Source organism: Staurois parvus, unplaced genomic scaffold, assembly GCF_062004578.1.
Source record: "Staurois parvus isolate SC_StPar_1 unplaced genomic scaffold, SC_StPar_1.0 ptg001483l, whole genome shotgun sequence".
Taxonomy (NCBI): domain Eukaryota; kingdom Metazoa; phylum Chordata; class Amphibia; order Anura; family Ranidae; genus Staurois; species Staurois parvus.
The window spans coordinates 216833-236341 of record NW_028319279.1 but is presented as its reverse complement, the minus strand read 5'-3'; the positions used below and the strand labels follow the sequence as shown (position 1 = coordinate 236341).

The window sequence follows — 19509 nt, the reverse complement described above, 5'->3', positions numbered from 1 at the left end:
GGCAGTCTACAACAGGACAGCGTGATGACGCATGGTGTTTGTGTAGTCCGCAATAGATAGGGACCTGGCAATTGCAGCCCCCATGTGTCGCTAGGGAAGGATTTGTTTGATAGCTGAGCTCCAAGTAAACATCGAAATACACCGATCAGCCATAATATTATGACCACCCACCTAGTATTGAGTAGGTCCCTCTTTTACCGCCACAACAGCCCTGATTCGTCAAGGCATGGACTCCATTAGACCACTGGAGGTATGCTGTGGTATGTGCCTCTGCTGGCTTGTCTTCTTCAACATGGGCACCCTGACCAGTCTGCAGATTCAGCGCTATACACAACAAATTTCCGTGCACTGTGTTCTGACACCTTTCTATCAGAACCAGCACTAGTGGATGTAAAGGCTCAAGGTTTTTTACCTTCATGAATTCTGTGCATCTTTGAGCCCGATCACGATCCAGGAATGTGCATGAGCGCTTCCGGGAAACTCCCTCCTCATTGGCTGAGACAACTGCTGTTAGGCCAGTGAGCCTATGATGAGAGAGAGAGAGGGTAGGGCCAACCATGGCTCTGTTTGTAAACGGACACAAGTCAGTGGCTCGGGAGCTAAAAGTAATCCAAAATCCTCCTGAGCTACAAATGGCAAACAACTAACATAAAGCTGCCAACACTCACCTACTAATACCTAGTGCAGTGTGAACCCCATAAATAAATAAATAGTGTGGCGCTCAAAATAAATAAATAAATACATATAAATACAAATAAGTGACCAATTCATATAATAAGTCTTAAACAAACCCCGCAATTAGCATCAACTAAAATAGATTATATGATAATATATAATGGTGTATCAAAAATAAAACTCAAGTGATCACACTTTAAGTAAATCAAGTGTCTCAAAAAAATATTGTGCTAAAAATGACAAAATGGTGACCAAATAGTGTAACAATCTATGTATAGATCAAAAGTGCTAAAGTGCCAAAATTAGTGCAGAAAAATATATGTCCAATCCTTCTACAAATCAATGTAGACAATGTCCATCAAGTGATAAATAAATTCATGCAATATATAGTGATAATCAATTGGTGATTTGTGCCAAAATCTTCTCCAAACAGTGGCTAAATTTCCTCCTCACCTCCTCCCTGCGACCCCTAAGGGCCAACAGGCTTGCAGGATCAACCTGGATCCTAAAATCAAATGGGCCAGCAACTTTCCTCCTTCATTGGATTTCTTTATGGGCCTCCTATTTCCCTTATTCAGCCAAGGTCACCAATCCAGTGAGCCAAGAAAGAAAACACCCTCTAAGTGTAGTATTATATGACTCCTTTATTGAAAGATATGAAGTAGCATAACTCACATTCCTTAGCAGTCCTCCTTACCGATCTGCGGGGTTTGTTTAAGACTTATTATATGAATTGGTCACTTATTTGTATTTATTTATTTTGAGCGCCACACTATTTATTTATTAGTGGCTCGGGAGCTGCTTGCTGTGGGGGCATGGAGGCATTGGCAGGAGGGAGTAGCCAGGGGCACAATGGGGAACAAGAGATGAGGAAGATTGGGGCTGCTCTGTGCAAAACCACTGCACAGAGCAGGCAAGAATGACATACTGCTTGTTGAGTGTTTATTTATTTTTTAAATATTGTCTTTTGATATCACTAACTTTTTCACCAATTTGAGCTACAGTAGCTCCTCTATTGGATTGGACTACACAGACCAGCCTTCGCTCCCCACATGCAACATGAGCCAATGAGCCTTGGCTGCCCATGTCCCTGTTGCTGGTTCTCTGGTCTTCCTTCCTTGGACCACTTTTGGTCGGTCCTGACCACTGCAGAACGAGAACATCCACAAGAGATGCAGGTTTGGAGTTGCTCTGACCCAGTCGTCTAGCTTTTACAATTTGGCCCTTGTCAGAAGTCACTCAAATCCGTACGGTTGTCCTTTTTTTTTTTTTTTCTTTTTTTTTTCCTGCTTTCAGCATATCAACTTTAGGGACATGTTTACTTGCTACCTAATGTACACTATATTGCCAAAAGTATTGGTCGGCCTGCCTTTACACGCACATGAACTTTAATGGCATCCCAGTCTTAGTCCGTAGGGTTCAGTATAGAGTTGGCCCACCCTTTGCAGCTATAACCGCTTCAGCTGTTCTGGGAAGGCCGTCCACAAGGTTTAGGAGGGTGTCTATGGGAAGGTTTAACCATTCTTCCAGAAGCGCATTTGTGAGGTCAGGCACTGATGTCGGGGGAGGAGGCCTGGCTCGCAGTCTCCTCTCTAATTCATCCCAAAGGTGTTCTGTTGGGTTGAAGTCAGGACTCCGTACAGGCCAGTCAAGTTCCTCCATGTCTTTATGGACCTTGTGCATCTGGTTACCTGCAGAAGAAATAATGATACAAGGAGGCAAAATCCAGCATCCAAGAGAGAGATATGTTCCTCATATATAGTTTGAAATGGCCTCTCACTTCTAGTGTAGAACGTGAATTAAAATCCACCGCTGTCTTGGTACATGTGCTGCCAGGGATCACCGGATGCACTTTTCCCACTCCTGTGTTGGGTGGAGGTGTAGTTTGATACAACTGGTTTGAATGTTACCCACCTTTTCATTTGACCCATAGTTGATGATGGAGTTTATCTATGGAGTGGCTCTAGAGAATTGGGGATATTGTGCCCATCTTTGCCTGTCAGTGGTCTCTGTTGTACGCCTCCTCACAGCCTAGATGGAAGTGACTACATTCTGGTATATCGTCTTTTTTTGCTTTACGATGTTATGAATGGATCACATTGAGTTTAACAATCTGAAGAAGCAGTTACCACAAACCACGTAATTATCATAAACAAGTGTAACTATACTGTGATCAGTTTATTCTTTTTATGAAATTAACTTTTATATATATATATATATATTTTCCTTGAATACCCCTTTTTTGTGTTTTTCTCAACTTTGACTTCTGGGGTGGTGACCCCCCATATAAGTATATATGCCACATCTCACTGCTGTATGTACAGCCTCACCTCCTTTCTGTCCCATACTTCATCAAAGTTATTAAGGGGCCTGGGAAACTTCAGTTACGAGGAAAGGCTACAAACGTTAAACCTACTCTCCCTGGAGAAGAGACGCTTGAGAGGAGATATGATAGGATATACAAATACCTCAATGGTGATTCTACCATAAGGAATAAATTATTCTGTCTCGGTGAATATAAGAAGACACACGGCCCCTCCATGAAATTGGAGAAGCAGTTTAGCCTCAAACTGTGTAGGGAGTTTTTCGCTGTCAGGGCGGTAAGGATGTGGAACTCATTTCCCACAATGGTGTTAGCGGGAAGTGTTGATATTTTCAAAAACTCTTTGATGATCATCTTGGTGAACAAAACATACAGGGATGTAGGATATGAGTCTTAGACATGAGCACACCCACACAGGTTGAACTGGACGAACTATTGTCTTTATTCAGCCTTACCAACTATGTAAGCAGGGGCGGACTGACCATTTGGAAACTCAGGCACTGCCCAAGGGTCTGGGGTCAGTAGGGGGCCCCATGAGATGCCCCTGGTACCTTTTTTTTTCATTAGCTTTTTAGAGTTTGGTCAAGGACACAGGGGCCCTCTGATCCCCTATTGCCCGGGGGCCCCATGAGTTGTCAGTCCGCCCCTGTATGTAAGTGATAATTTTTCCCACACAGAATAGAAGCAGCCATTATGTAAGATTACAGCAAATATATCCGCTACGATTCAATGTCTGCTGTTCCTTTACCTAGTTCTTTGATCCTTCATTGACTGCCTCTGTGTCCTTGTCATAGGATTCCACAAGGTGTTATCCCAGTGGGAAGGTCTTGGCATTCGTTGACACAAGCATCATCTCATACCCTTTTTCTTTTTGGAGGATTTACCACCGATAAACAACCTCTGAGTAAGTGAACTGACCTTTCTACCCATACAAATGTAACCATTGGGTGCAATGACAATCTTTAGACACCCTTTGTAGCCAGTCACACAAGAGGCTGATCTGTGTTAGACCTTTGTGAACACATCCAAGAACTACAGCCACCAGGAATCACATGACACTGCCATCTCAGTCCAGGAAGCATATACTGACCCTGGATCATGCCTGAACAAAGATGGATCCATCATTCTGGAGAGAAAAGCAGATGAAGGCATTGTCATGGAGAGTACTCTGATCTCTGTAGAAGGTAGTAAATTCCTGGAAGTGTTACAATGACACATTACATAGCATGAGTAACTATATCTGATCAAGGTCCAGTTCAAGTAGTGAAGTGAGGATTAAGATGAGAGTCCAAGAGGCTTCACATATTAAAGCTGAACTCTGGCCTTTAGTCTTGCACAGTTGTACAGGCTCCTGTTCTGTAATGAAATGACTTACTCTGATTTCACTGCACGCTGTGAGCGGCTCATTACAAGCTGTAGAAAGTCAGAGCCCATCTCAATTCCTGGACAGAGGACATCCAGGATCATCTAACTCTTTCCTCCCTACTTTGGCTGTCCGTAGCACACCTGTTTCATTAAAGCGGAGTTGCAGTCAGTTTTGTGTTTATTAAAAGTTAACAGCTACAAAAACTGTAAAAAAACAAAAACTGTAGCTGCTGACTTTTAATACACTCACTTACCTGTCCCAGGGCCCAGCGATGTTCTCACCCGTGCCGTCCCTTCTTTCCTCGGCGCCAGCATCACAACTGTGGGCACCAGGCTGTGACAGCTTGCGGCTTCACAGCCGGGTGCCTGCTGCGCATTCTGATTAGGACAGCAGTCTTCTGGGATCTGTGAAAATTTCCAGGAGACTGCGGGAAGAAGGAGGGGGCAGAAATTCCGGCTCAGTTTACCGCGGCAAAGTGGACCAGAAATATCCACTCCCCCCCCCCCCCCCCCAAAGGTTCTAAATATGGCAATGGAGGGGGGGGGAGCCAAACAAGCAGAGCTTCCATGTTTGAGTGGAACTCTGCTTTAATTAGATTTCTGTTCAGTCATGGAGGCTCAGCATCACATGTGGATGTTGCATGCAGATACAGCCTGCATAGGAATGCCCACCCATCCAGGTCTATTAGTATTATTATTTTTTTATTATACAGTATTTATATAGCGCCAACAATTTGGTCAGCGCTGTACATTATAATGGGGGACAGTACAGTAACAATACAATGCGATACACGAGGGGTTCGAGGGCCCTGCTCCTTGGAGCTTACTATCTAGGAGGGAGGGGATAGTGGTACTGGAGGAAATATCTGTGGGGCATGGAGTGGTAGGAAGAGTGGAGGAGTTCAGTAATTAGCTGAGGGTGGGGTAGGCTTCCCTGAAGAGAGAGGTTTTCTGAGTGTGCCTAAAGGTGAGGAGGGTAGGTGACAGTCTGATTGATTGGGGTAGGGAGTTCCAGAGAATGGGGGAAGCCCTAGAGAAGGGCATGGGAGGAGGAGACCAGGGAACTAGAGAGTAGGAGTGTACGGTTTGGGTGGTATTTGGATACCAGATCGGTGATGTAGTTTTGGGGCAGTATTATGAACAGCTTTGTACGTCAATGTTAGTATTTTGAATTTTATTCTTTGGGCAATCGGAAGCCAGTGAAGGGATTGGCAGAGGGGGGGGGGCGGATACGGAGCGGTTAGTAAGGTAGATGAGTCTGGCCGCAGCATTCAAGATTGACTGAAGATGGGATAGCCTGCGGTGAGGTAAGCCGATGAGGAGGGAGTTACAGTAGTCAAGTTGTGATATAATAAGGGAGTGAATGAGTTGCTTAGTGGTTTTGGGGTTAGGAACGGACGTATTAGTATTTACATAACTCCTCCCAAGAGCCACTCCACTGCTTGCCTTGGGTCTGAGGGTCTTTAGAAGAATACTGAGGCTGGGTACAGTGATATTTTCAGGTAGCTATGTACAGCACCCTGCTGGCTCCTCCCACCAGGCATGATCTGCCTGCATTGCATAGAGAAACTCAGAGCTTATGTCAAACAAAGCATGTTATGGAAAATTGACAGATTTTATTAAAAATGCAAAAAGGGAAGCAAAATATAAGCAGATTATACTTCAGTTTTAACTTTCATAGTAATGTGTAGGGAACAGAATTGCTTCTTTACATTGTACAAATGGTTAATACAGAGGAGTAGCAGGGGCCTCAGACTTAATGATTCCTGGAGGTCATTACCCCATCCATGTTGTTACACCTTAAGCTGGCCACAGATGGAACTATTTTCTTTCCTGCAACCATGGGTTAATAAAATCGCATGATTCGCCCATCAACAGTCACAGGCCAGTTGTACCCAAGTTGATCGATCAATCAACTTGGGTACATTCAGCCTGCCCATACATGGTTCGAATCTCACCTGGTCTCTGCTGAACCGGCTGAAACTTGAACAGTCTATGGCTGGCTTTAGGCAACTTTCACACTGATCTGTTGCAAAAACGTGTTTTTTTTTTTTTCTGGAAAAAAAATTTGCAACAAAAATGAAGCAAGCAAGACTGAGCCATTGCAGGTCAAGTGCATTTTTCAGTGTGAGGAATACATGGTCACATTGGTTTTCTGCTTTTTTTTATACTGTAAAAGCAGAAGAAAAACGGATGAGTGTGAAAGCAGCTTTAGTGTGTTTCTGGTCCATGTAATTCTGATATTTGTGATCTGTTCTCAGGTGACACGTGGCTGTACAATCTCAGGACTAATGAGTGGATTCCTTTCCAGAGCTGCCACAGTGATAAACCCAGGTAACACATATGACAACATCATCTCCTCCCTTCATGGTCTTCTAATCCATGCACGGGACATCTCTTGTTTGTGCAGATAAACACAAAATACATTCCAAGAAGCAAATATAACCTTTGCTGGCTGTGGTCAGAGCTGTAAAACTTTAGTTCCACCTGCAGCAATCGCTGTGGAAGTCATCTTGGCTATAGGTCAGGATGAAAGATGTTTGTATAATTTGCCAGAGCCTTACCACTCGGAACTAGGTAGTGAGGCTCCGGAAAAATTTTCATCTACCTTTCAGCCTGGTCTGTATACAGAAAAGGCAGCACATTTCCTAAAATAGACAGCAGCTACAATGCACTCATACATGTGCTGCCTTTCTGTATTTTGCTTCCCAAAGTGCTGACTTCTTGGTATGTAGCCACATGAAGCGGCCTGTCTCTTTAACATAGGGAACATATGAGGTCATATGAATGTGTCATGTCCCTTGAATGCATGGCCATCATGCTCTCCTCCATACTAGCAATAGAAATGTGACAATGCACACCATTCATGTGTGATTCAAAAGTAACAATATACAACTCAGTGTTTGTAATTTTTCCATTTCTAGGCTGTGGCATACTGCTTGTGCCAGTAAAGAGGGTGAAATATTTGTCTTTGGGGGATGTGCCAACAATCTGCTCGCCCACCACAAAGCGGTAAAATATCACATAAGGTAGTGCTGAAGCAGCCTTTACATTAGTGGAATGATTGGGGAACCTGAAGTTTTTCTCTGCTTTCTTGATACAGGCCCATAGTAATGAAGTGCTTGTGTTTTCAGTTCAGCCACGGTCTCTTGTAAGGTGAGTTATGCAATGTTTTGGGACACAATATTTTAAAATTATTCTTTAATACACTATGGGAGTTATTAAAACTGCACGTTGCAAAATATGGTGCGTTACTAAACTCAGGACCCTGCATTCCCTATATCTGGACTCCCACAGTACACACAACATGGAAATGCAATTATTTTAGTAAATATTTTCTCATCAGCAATTTAGAGCAGTCTTGTGACTTCTATCAGTGTTCAGCTCAGCACTAACTAAAGCTTGTAGGAGGAGGTTTTTCTGCTCTAGGAGGATGCAGGACCCCTGACCTCTAGACAGTGTTGATTGGCCCTGTGCTCATCACATGCACTCTCCCAAGAAAAAAAAAAGGCACATTGACACTGTCTGTAGATAGCCCTGTATTTACCAACACAGATCTCTCTTCTGTCAATCAATCAGCAGGTCCTGGCCATATCTCACTGGCCAGGACAAACTGATTGGCATTTGCTGCAGCGAATAGCAACACAGCTGGGACAGCGGGTGTGTACACATGCCCCCTAGCTGGAAGAGCTGCAGTGGGGCCACTCTTTGCAGCAGTATATCTTTGATAGGTAGCCGCTAACTGGTTAACAACATGAACAAATGTTTGTGGACACCTGACCACTGCTCTACCACATGAGCTTGTTGGTCATTCCATCCAAACCCATTGGTGTCAAAAACATGCCCTTATGGTGCTGGCTTTGTGCGTTGGGCACATCTATCCTGGAACAGAAAAAGGGGCCTCCGACTGTACCCACAAAGTTGGAATCAAATGCTTTAGAACCTGTAGCGGTAACAGTCTCAGTCAATGGAAACATCCGATGTCAGTAATATAGAGGGGGGGTGTCTGTATACTGTAGGTGATATTGTATGTTTGGAATGATCTGCTGCTAGTAATACAGTCTAGTGTCTCTCCTAAAGCCATACATTATCTGGAATTCTTAAGTAAAGCAATGTAGAATCCAATAACGATACTGAAATACACTTTAATAGGCTACAGTCAGATAGGTGAGGAAAATCCTGGCTAGTAACTGTACTTGTCCTCCTGCATAAGCCCACATGCTGAAGAGGCCATAGATAGGTTTTGATATTTTTTGTTGATTTCAGGCTTTGTCTAGAAACGGTAATCTTCTACAAAGAGATCCTGTCTGACTCCTTGGACTGTCTACCCAAACATCTCCTCCACAGCGTCCATCAGAGATTTGCCAGTGTCAACACTTGCGGTTCATGAGAAGCAAACAGGATATATACAGCTGTATATAGTGATTGTGTTTTAGTTTTGTGTTTTCCTATTTTGGCTCAGTAGAGTTCTTAATTTAGTGTAAATATATTCAATAAATGTGGAGAATTTAAAATGTCCAGACTGATTCTCAGTGTATTTTGAACTCTAGGACAGCTGTACCTAGTACAATAGAAGAGAGTTGGTGAAGTTCCAGTTAATTCACATGACACTTGCCCAATGTAAGCAACCTCATGTGCTTGTGCTGGCCAGTGCACCCTTTTCAGAAAAAAAAAAATTGAATTTTTTTTTTTCACTAGAGCCTGGAAAACATTGTACCTGTGATCAGGGGGTGCAATGTCAGGCTCCTGCAGACAAGCCCTGAAGCTTCCAGCCTGTACCTGCAAATACAGGCTGTTTGCAAGCTGCAGGGCTTGTTTACGAGAATGCTCATCAACGCCCTTGCCATTCATTTAGAACTACAAGCTGTCAGCTGCCGTGGATGACAGTAGTTGGTAGTTCCTTCATTCACAGTAAACTGTAAGTAAATGGTGCGGCTGTGTGGGCGGAGTCTCACTGTTTTTTGAATTGTGACAGCGGGTGCAGGGAAAGGAGGAAGCTGTAGCTAAGGACCTGCACTGAAGGATTCTTTGTGTTTCCTCCACCGCTCTGGTTGCTTCTTGAATATGATTCCACCAGTCAGCAGGCTCTGACATGAGTAAGCAAAGCCTTCTGCTCTACCAAAATGTCTACATGCACCCAGTGCAGAAGGAGGTATGGTATTTCACTAATGGAAAAATGATCAGCTGTAGGAAAGGTACAGGCAATACAAATGACTACTCCTTTGCTCTCTACTTTTTTTTTTTTTTTTTATTATTATTATTGGACACAGCTTCCAGCGTTCAGGTTCTGTTTAAAGTGTAAGTTCACCTTTTCAGCAAGGGGAAAAAAAAAAAAAAAAAAAAAAAAAAGGAAGAGAATGTGAACTAACCCACCCTTCTACACCAATCCATGGGTGATGAGCGGTCACTGCAGAGGATATAAGTGGCCAGGGATTTGAAATCTGGGATGGATCAGAGCGATTCTGATTCGTCAAAGCAGTTGCAAGTGCTGACCAATCAGAATGGATCTGATGCATCCTGGGAATCCAACAGGAAGAAGAGCAACTGTTCATGACACCTCAATCACTGGCTTCATCAGAGGATGAATGTTTTGTAACATGTCTGATCTCTATCACACTTAAACCATTGTGATTGGAAGTGCCCCAAACCATAGCAAGAGACTGTCCCGTCCACAAATATCTTATTTTGTTCAGAAGGATCAGTTTTGGGAAAAATGAGAAATTTAAGAAAAATACATTGCTCTTTATTTTTCATTGTGCAAAGTGAACACTTTGAATAAACTTATTACAACATAGAATTGTCTTAAAACAACTTCTGGCAGTTTTGATATAAAATAAAATCTTGTGGGCTTTTAGTAGAGGAATTCAAGTTTCTGTATGCAGTCACATCTCTGTGCACAGTGACGGTGCTCCCAGACAGCTGGATATCAGTGCACACAGATGTTTGGACAATTCGGACACAAGTGAACAACAAGAATATACTGAAAGCTTCTCAGGGTGACTACAAATAACTTGCAATGACTGTCTGCACTGCATTAGGTGCATTAAGTTTTTATGTCTTGCTTGGTATAGAACAAGCTGCATTGTGCTCAAGATTTACAGAAAAGTGCTTCTATACACAAACTTACTGTACAATCTTGGAACCAAATTACAGTTGTAAACAAGCCATTCTCCATCAATCCCCATACTCTACTGCTTCTTAGATTAGACTCAACTCAATGACAGTATTTCATTTCTGAGGCTCAAATGTGGTGTTCTGTAAAAACACTGATGCCAGGGGGAGAGCATGCACAACATTTTCCCATTGTGCGTTATAGCCGACACAAATGATAGAATTAGGGCCACTTTATTAACTGGGGGGGAGTTAGGCTGGAGATGTAAAGTGATAACCTCAAAGCTGGTAAAAGTGGGCTCTGATCTACATGAACTCTACACTGTGGGCACTGTAATCAGCAGAGATTACACGCACTTTCATCCAAGATTCTGCTGACAAGGCCTTCTTCGCCCAAACAGGCATAGAAAGTGGCAAGACACAGCACATATATTGCTTGGGAAACCTATACAAAATAAAACAGGCTGGCAGCTGACTACCAATCTTTGTTGGTGTGAGCGGTTACCTGCGGTTACACACAAGTGTCTGACTATGGTTGCATTCAGGATTGGACATCAGTCCCTATGCACAAGACGTGCAGAAATATTCACACGGCAACAGCTCCTGGCAGCCTGGTTCTGTTTTGTACAGGCTAAGCAGGCACAGCTAGAGGCCCAAGCACAACATTACCCTGTCTCTTGTCACTGTCCATCCCTGTGAATGAGGCTGAATACCTGAGAACATTACCCTGTTGCTCCAGTAAATGTGGCCTGGAACCAGGGCACTGCAGGACCCACTTTTATCGTTTTGGGGAAAGCAATAGACTTTGCTATCCCTTCTCATCTGCCAGCATAAGGTCCAGGTAATCTATAAAAGTTCTGGCCATCTTTTAAAGAAAAAGTGAGAATTTCCTTTGAAGCTGCTTCTGTACTCTATTAAAAAAAACAATTGGGAGAGGGTTCGAGTAGGACACCCCTACAATCAGCACTGGTGTGTGCGAGTTTAAAGGGGATATTTTTTTTTTACACTCTCCCTCTTAAAGACAATTCATTGTTTACAGTGGAACCTTCTCTGTACAGAGCATGGAAAGGTTAGAACCACTGTTGGGAAATATTTTTCTCACTCCCTATTCCAGTGTCATCAGGACAGAAGGGGAAGGAAAATCTCTCCAATGTGGATGATGGAAAGCAATAATAGCTTGTCTTCCTATGCACTGTTTTTTTTGTGGCTGCAGTTAAATTTCAAAGTGGCATTCCACTTTAACTCACAAATCAGAATGTTTACACCCATCTTTCTTTTAGGATTTTGTACCTAATCTGTCTGGCTGACAAAAACCCACCCCTTCTTACATTGGAGCCCAATTACATATTGTAGCGTTTTCACCTCACTTTTCAGCAGCTCCTGAGGAATTTTGTATGTACATTATGCACAGTCACTTTAATCAGATCCTCATTTCTTCTTGACATTAAGTAAATTAGGGGCTGACACTTTCACCTTTCCTGGCATGTTTCTGGACAAGTCTGTATCCTGTGAGACGAAAGTATTACAAGATTAAATACACATCAGACAGTAATGCCTGGATACAGACTGTAGACACTGTGTACATCTGGGAGTGTTCCTACCTTCACACTGCGTAGTAAATCCTTCTCTCTAGCAGAGCACTCCTTATAATGCATGAAACTGTTCAGTGCAGTCTTAGCAGCTGTTGAAAGAAAAAAAAAAAATGTTCAGTAGTCCACATAGGTAAACTGGACAGGGCTGATAACAAGGCTTGAGATTTCAGTGCAGCAAGGTGACAAGTTGCCAACTTCCTTGGACTGAAAAAGTTTTGTGTTTTTTTTTTTTTTTTTAAAGACAGGTACACACGGTCAGTTTTTTTTTTGTTTTTTTTTTTCTTCTTTTAGCTGAATAAATAAACCTGGCAGATCGCCATACTAACACAAGCAATGTTAGTACAGCAATCTCCCCACTCTGTCTTTGTGTTTGGGGACTCCTTGCCCCATCCCCACAGCCTCCAGCCAGAACACACTGATCAGCAGTCACAGCCATTGGCTGCGACTGTTGATTGGGTGCTGGTTTAGCAACATGTCCCTTCGACAAAAGCCGGTCGTGAGACTACCTTCTGTGAACAGACAACTGTACAGATGGGCCGAAAGTCAGATTGTTTCTGCAGGACCGGCCAATTTCAGCCGACGTTCGGCCCGTGTACAAGGCTTTACACTTTTTGAACATATATAACAATGTTATATTTAAAGATCAAAAGGGAGCAAATAAGAGAAGTTCATTGTTAGGGTTTTGGCAACCAAGGGTTTTTCCATAATGTGCAAGAATGCAGAGTATATTTTCACGTGATGGCTGCTATATCCTCACTGCCACTGCGGATCTTGTCCCCCAGTCTTCTCCTGGGTTTGGTACCTTTGTTGTCTTCATTCAACCAGATATGATGTGACTTCCACACACATGTATGGAAGTAAATTCATCCTGGCATGGAGCAGATGCTCCAGGACTGTACACCAAGAGGAGCATACACAGCTCAGTATCTATGCCAAAAACAATCATTGCTGGAAAGCAGGAAATACTTTTTTTTGCTCATCTGTAATAAAAACCTGCCTGCTTGCCAGAAAAGTTAAAAGAAAAAGCTTTACTTCAACATACCAGAAAGATGAAGAGGCACCGAGTTTCAGAGATTCTCCATAATATATGCAGTCTTCATGATTGTGCAATAGGTACTATATGTGTATGAACAGATGTATTACACACCCTGAAGACTGCAGGAACATCTAATTAGTGGGTGTTAGAAAAGGAATTTTCCCACTTAATCTTACCTTTTCCTTTCTTCTGCGTTCCTGGAGTTAGTTTAACTTTATATCTTTATTAGAAAAGAAAAAAAAAAAGAACATATTTAAATATATACAAACACAATAATATAATTCAACAATTGCCCAACAAGATGAGGGAAACATAAAAATGGTAGAGTTTTCCTTTTGCAAAAAGTGGGCCTGTGACTTCAGAAGCACCTCCACAGAAATGGTCTTGTCCCCCAGTTAATCACTTGCCTACTGGGCACTTTTACCCCCTTCCTGCCCAGGCCAAATTTTCAGTTTTCAGTGCGGTCGCACTTTGAATGACAGTTGAGTTTTTTTTTCTAACTAAACGAAAAAAAGGCCAAAAATGTTGAAAAAAAGAAGTTTTTCTTAGTTTCAAATATTAAATTTTGCAAACAGGCAGTTTATCTCCTTGTGTGTGGATGAGGCTGAACTGATGGGCACTGATAGGCGCATTGATAGGCAGCACTGATGGGCACTTTTGTGGCTGCACTGATAATCAGGGCACCGGTGTAGATACCCCCTTTCACACTTGCCGGTTAATCAGCAGTACTTTCCTCACGCTGTGACAGTGTGAGGAAAGTACTGCTGATTAACCGGCAAGTGTGTTTACATCATGATCAGCTGATGTAAACACACTGTGGACACAGCTGATCCTGTGGTAAAGGACCACTGTGATTAGCCCTTTCCTGTGATTTGTGATCAGCTGTGTCCGAAAAACCCACCAATCACAGAGCGCGCTGCAGCGGGCGCGGTTCTGGGAGGACGTCAATAAACGCCCTCCCAGAACTGGATGACTGTGCTGTAGCCTTCATTTGGCTATAGCGCGGTCAGGGAAGTGGTTAACACACGCAGGTGTTAGATCCTGTGTCATGAATAGCCACACAGTGCCTCTCTATTTTAATGTGCGCTTATCATTTGATGGTAAACTCACTTGTAATTGATCAAGGCAGTGTAAGGTGCGCAGACTGGTACAGAAAACAGCAGGATATCTTCTGCATCTGGCTGACCAGTCAATGAGTCCAAAAGATTTTCTGCTTCCTGTAGGAAGGTAATATAAATGACATTACCAAAGGTATAAGGATATCAGAAATGAATCACTCAGGCAGTACCATCCTGCTAGTATGTGTTAAACTGAAGCTATACCCTCAATGTATTTCTCTGTTTTGGTTGAAGTGGAGCCCCTGATGGGCCATGGTTCTCTTGGACCTCACCCCATGTATCGGATTTTCACTAGCTGGAAAAGCCAGCCTATCTTTGATCTGAAAGCTCTGAATGTCTTCATTTAAGTTCAGAAATATTGCATGGAATCCACCAAGTTTGTAGTCGCCTCCCTTCACCAAGGACCCATTCTGGCTTCTGTTGACCCCTTTATATCCCCACCTTCCCGGAGCGTCAAAGTTTCCTATGTTTTGCTGTGGGCCTCCCCAAACTCCATGGCGACTCCGAGCCTCTGTACAGCACCCAAAACACAAGCAGCTCTGTAGTACAAAACACTGACCAAGTTCCCGGTAGCTGGCTGTGGTCAGCCCATTTTTGACTTGTGTCTTATGACTTGCACTTGATAAACTGTCTTGCTACCCATTATTAAAGCTTTTGCCAAGAATGCAGGCATGGAAGCGTCTACTAACTGCTGTGAGTGGGCTTTACTATTTTTTTTTTTTTTTTGCTTGCTATGGAAAATTTGAAAACTGAACAGCTCATAAAATAAAACAGAATTCTGAATACACAATTCAAGAAGGTGATATTAATTGGAGAAGGAGGCAAATACCTCTGATCCAGGAGCATCCTGATCTGCATCATCCTGTGTGTGAAATAGAATAACTTACAATGATTAACAGGTACACAGCAACCCTCTCTACAGATATCACAGCAATTCTTTAAAAAGACCCTGTTAGGTTTTTAATAATGCAAAAACAGTCATTGCAAAAATGAGATAGTATACTCACTTCACTAGACTGTGTCCCATATTTCCCCATTTATCCAGCCCTGCAATCTCTATAAGTGTCTTGGACATTTAACACTTCTGGGAGTGTCATATGCCAATGTTCCACCACATCTTTTGGCTCCATTCACTCTGTATACATTCACTATGTAACTGCTGAGTCCTGTAGTGATGGCGGGTTCGAAGGAAGAAACCACAGTATGAAATGGGGACAGAGGCATTTGATATTCCGCAAGTGTTGAATGCTGCGAAAGCTTTGAAGCTAGAACAGTGGGAAAGTAGGAGATCCACCAGATATATTAGAATAATACCTCTTCTCTTAAAAAGCCTTTTGTGGTCTAGCTACTATAGACTTCTATGTGGCTGGGTTCCAAAGCCAGAGATGCTCGGCAGACATCCTCCCTCCTGGAAGTCTATGGGTTGCTACTACGCAGTACTAGTAGAACTTCAGAAAACAGATGTAAACAAACAGTAGAGCTGTGGCCACTGGATTGAGGTAAGCATGCATTTGGGGAGGGTGAGATAGTTCAGATCAGGGAAAGAAGGCTAAAAGAAGAAGTGTAATTATTCTTTAAAATGAATATATAGAGGCTTTGTATATACTGTTTTCATTGCCAGTGATTCATAACAATTAGGTAGATCTGGCGTTTTGACTTCACATTGACAAGCCTGATCTGCATACTCATTACAGGTCAGTAATCCGAAATAAAGAAGTCAGAGGCAGCCAGCATTTTCAGATGGACGTCAATAGTAACAACCCTTCCTATTTCTCTCAGTAAAAAGTTCTGTCATTGGCATTAGATGCCCTCACCTTTTCATCCTGCTGCTCCTCTAAAGCCATTTCTTCTAAATCCTGTGTTATAAAGACCTCAGTGGACCCTCCAGATTGTTTCTTCACAGGCTTGTTACCTCCTTTTCCCTTCTGTTGCTGCTTCTTTGCAGTTTCTTCCTTTTCTTTCCCTTTCTTTCCCTTCTTCCCCTTGTCCTCCTTGTTGGTCCCTGCAGACTACAAAGTAACAGGATTAGCCTCTGCAAGAGACACACAATGGATCTGCAGAAAAAGTGGAAGTGCACATCCTTACCCCCAACAACTGCATAATAAGCTCTCGGTCTTCATCATCTTGATCTTTATACTTCTCTTTCATTTTCTTCATTTTGCTCTGAAAGCGTCAGAAATAAAGGGGAACTGGTCAGAGAAAAGATGACATCAATACCACCACAGGAAGCAAGATAAATTATAATGTTGCTCTGGTAATTGAGAAATTTAAAGTGCATCTGTCAGGCAGCAAAGCAGACTACATGCTGTAAAGACAGAAAGCAAGGAAGGGAGGCACTACCCTTTTTATCGAGTTGACCAAGTACTGTATGTGACACATCTGATTATTTGTACTACCAGTAAATTTTCAGGACAAACTGTCAGGAGATCTAAACCATTGTTTAGGTAGGGAAATCATTCTGTGAAGTGCTGAATTCCTTTAGATGGGTTTAACAAACTCCAGCGAATGTGCTTTTTAAGCTAGAAGGTAACCAACTGGCTGCTCTCATATGTACACAGGCCACAGCTTAGCTTTTGTGGGAAACATGTTCAAAGGTTTTAATAAATGATTTTATTGTGTAGGGCTCATCAAAGCCAACACGTTTTGTGATGATCGCGGTGTCAGACCCCATCCCTTCTCACCAAACTCGTGACCGAAGGACTAGCCAATCTAAAACCGCGTTGTCACGTGCGTAACAATGCCACGCCCAGCTGAACCCTGCACCAAGATTTTCCAGCTAATGGACCACAATCTGTGTACCTTCAGCCTGGGAGCGATTGTTACTGGGTCAGGTTAATTACGCAATTAACCCTTCACACTGCCACCACCTCCTTTTTGTACAGAGAAAGAGGAAACTCGGCAATATCAGCAATAACACTATGATGTTTGAATAATCATTTGTATACACAATGTCACCGCAGACAGATGTATGCAGACATTTTAAAACACACAGTAGTACTCTTCAGAGGCAGGGATTCTTAGTTTGCATTAAAGAGCTTTAGAAACAGTTCAACTCTTTCAGAAAGTAATATTTATTATTAAAAGGTCAAAAGGGTGCAATAAAAATATTTACGGAAAAAGATGTAGCCTATATATATATATATATATATATATATATATATATATATATATATATATATATATATATATATATCCAGGGACCACGTGTCACTCAACAGAGAGGGAGGGGGGATTTGGAGGGGAGATAGAGAGATACAAGATGGAGGATCCTTAGCAAGATGGAGGACCGCGTCCATCTTTGTATGCACAATTGCTACACGTTTCACTTTCAATAAGTTTTTACTGGAGCTTTGTAAGATACATAGTGTAACCCGTATAAATGCTCAAATGTAGCTAACATATAAAGAAATTTCAGAGTGCATCTCTAAGTCATAGGAAACAATAGGAGGTTAGTAAAGATCAATAAGCATGACATACTACAAGCCAGAGTTGCAGTAGTTACACCTGTTTTGTGAACTACATAAAAACAGGTAGAAATCCTAAATTCAGGGTGCCTTATGGGCTCTGGCTAATATTGCAGACTATGTTGCCTGTAACATAACATACCACGTTCCCATGTATTTCTTCTCTCATTGTGACCCTCCCTTTGTGTTATTATACCCCAAACTACTGATTGGGACCCTTGTTTACAGCTCATGCTGTCCCACATTTTTTTTTAGTATGTCTTTGTCTTGCTCTAAAAATAATAGACATATTTGCCTCTAAAAATAGATAGGAAAGGAGGAGGGTGAGGGGAAGGGAAAGCCAACAGGTTTCAAGGGGTAAGGGGGTTCCCTTCATCAGGGCTTGAAATTAGCTGAAAATAGGAAGATTTGGATGGGTAGAGGAACAAAAGGACTCTGAACTCCCAAAATGTGCTGGCTCTTAATGAACACTAAACAAAAAAAGATTTCTGCACCATGCAATAGTCTGGTACTCGTCTTGCTACACCCTTGAACACAGGGGCATATTTACCACAAGGCAAACAAGACATTAGCCTAGGGCGGCCTTTTTCAGGGGGGCAGCAGTGGAAGAAGAAACACTTGCGGCATGGGGACCAGATAGGATCAGAGAGAGGCTGCAGACTGCTTGATGGTGTATGCAAAGCCCAACTCTCGTTCCCGGGGATGTCCGGAGCTGTGAAGATGAGTGTCTCTCTCTTGTTTGGGGGGGGGGGGGGATGTATGTTAGTGGAAGGCTGTCTCGGGGGGGGGCGTCCAATTTTTCTGTTGCCTAGAGCAGCACAACACTTAAATGCACCACTGCTTGGACACCTTACTTCTGCTAATACGGATACACAGAGATTCAGCAAAATGCGAAGACAAAATATTCCATAGCTCATGCTCTACTCCCTCTTTGCCTCATTTTTACTACCCTGTTTTGCTCACTATCAAAAATGTTACCCCAATTATAGATTTTGTCTTAGCACTAACTTTACCTCTGTGCAGTAATACTGCTTGGACCAGGTAAAGGGATAGGCTAAAACTTCTGAAAGTTTGTGAAGCTCCTGAAAATGCACATAAAAAATATCTGTGCTCAACCGTGTTATGGCTACAGGCCCAGACGTGCACTGATCTCTGAACTGTAAATTTACACTGTTCATTCCCAGGTAACGGTCACCCAAGAGACTAGAGATGGCAACCAAACAGTTCAGATAATTCACACCTTTTGTCCTCTCTTCCTTGGTGGCTGTACTGAGGCCCCTTGTGGAAGAGACTTGGCAGCAGTCATATCCATCTTGTCTGCATCTTCGAGCGGTTGAGATATTTCTGAATCATTTGGCTTCTTTTTCTTTTTCAGCTCGCTGATGAAAAAAAAAAAAAAATTGAGAACAAATCCTCACTCAAATGATCCACATATGACCACAACACAGATGCAAATGTTTTAGAACTATAATATACTGATCCTTATCATCGTGTTCTAACATTGCTATACATAAAACCACTAAATGCTCATTTTCAGTGCACATTTGAATCTGGTTGGCTGGAAAGTAAAGTTCACATACTTTTAAAGTGGTAGTAAAGCCACTTTGTTCATTTTTACCTACAGGTAAGCTGAGAATAAAGTTTACCTGTATGTAAAATGAATATCTCCTAAATGTGCACTCTTTAGGAGATATTGTTTTTTTTTTACATCCGCATGCGCTGTCTAAAGGAATGGCATACCCTTGTCATTCCTTCAGAGCACTGTGCCGTATCCCAAGACTCCAGTTTGCATGAATGGGAGTGACGTCATCGTGGCTCAGCCCGC

At 42.5% G+C, this 19509-nt stretch overlaps 2 protein-coding genes across 2 annotated transcripts in view; one reads left to right on the top strand and one right to left on the bottom strand.

Moving 5' to 3' along the window:
• Positions 1–8881, top strand: part of KLHDC2 (kelch domain containing 2) — a 30070-nt gene extending 21189 nt beyond the window's left edge. The window contains exons 9-13 of the mRNA XM_089662505.1: positions 3793–3902; positions 6625–6697; positions 7288–7375; positions 7467–7519; positions 8630–8881. Of these exons, the coding sequence (XP_089518631.1) occupies positions 3793–3902; positions 6625–6697; positions 7288–7375; positions 7467–7519; positions 8630–8753 (448 nt within the window). The 3' untranslated portion in view covers positions 8754–8881. The remainder of the gene's footprint in view (positions 1–3792; positions 3903–6624; positions 6698–7287; positions 7376–7466; positions 7520–8629) is intronic.
• A 1209-nt stretch (positions 8882–10090) lies between these two features.
• Positions 10091–19509, bottom strand: part of NEMF (nuclear export mediator factor) — a 59427-nt gene continuing 50008 nt past the window's right edge. The window contains exons 26-33 of the mRNA XM_089662504.1: positions 18925–19063; positions 16306–16383; positions 16035–16229; positions 15050–15082; positions 14213–14319; positions 13279–13322; positions 12076–12155; positions 10091–11980 (exon numbers count right to left, since the gene is read on the bottom strand). Of these exons, the coding sequence (XP_089518630.1) occupies positions 11903–11980; positions 12076–12155; positions 13279–13322; positions 14213–14319; positions 15050–15082; positions 16035–16229; positions 16306–16383; positions 18925–19063 (754 nt within the window). The 3' untranslated portion in view covers positions 10091–11902. The remainder of the gene's footprint in view (positions 11981–12075; positions 12156–13278; positions 13323–14212; positions 14320–15049; positions 15083–16034; positions 16230–16305; positions 16384–18924; positions 19064–19509) is intronic.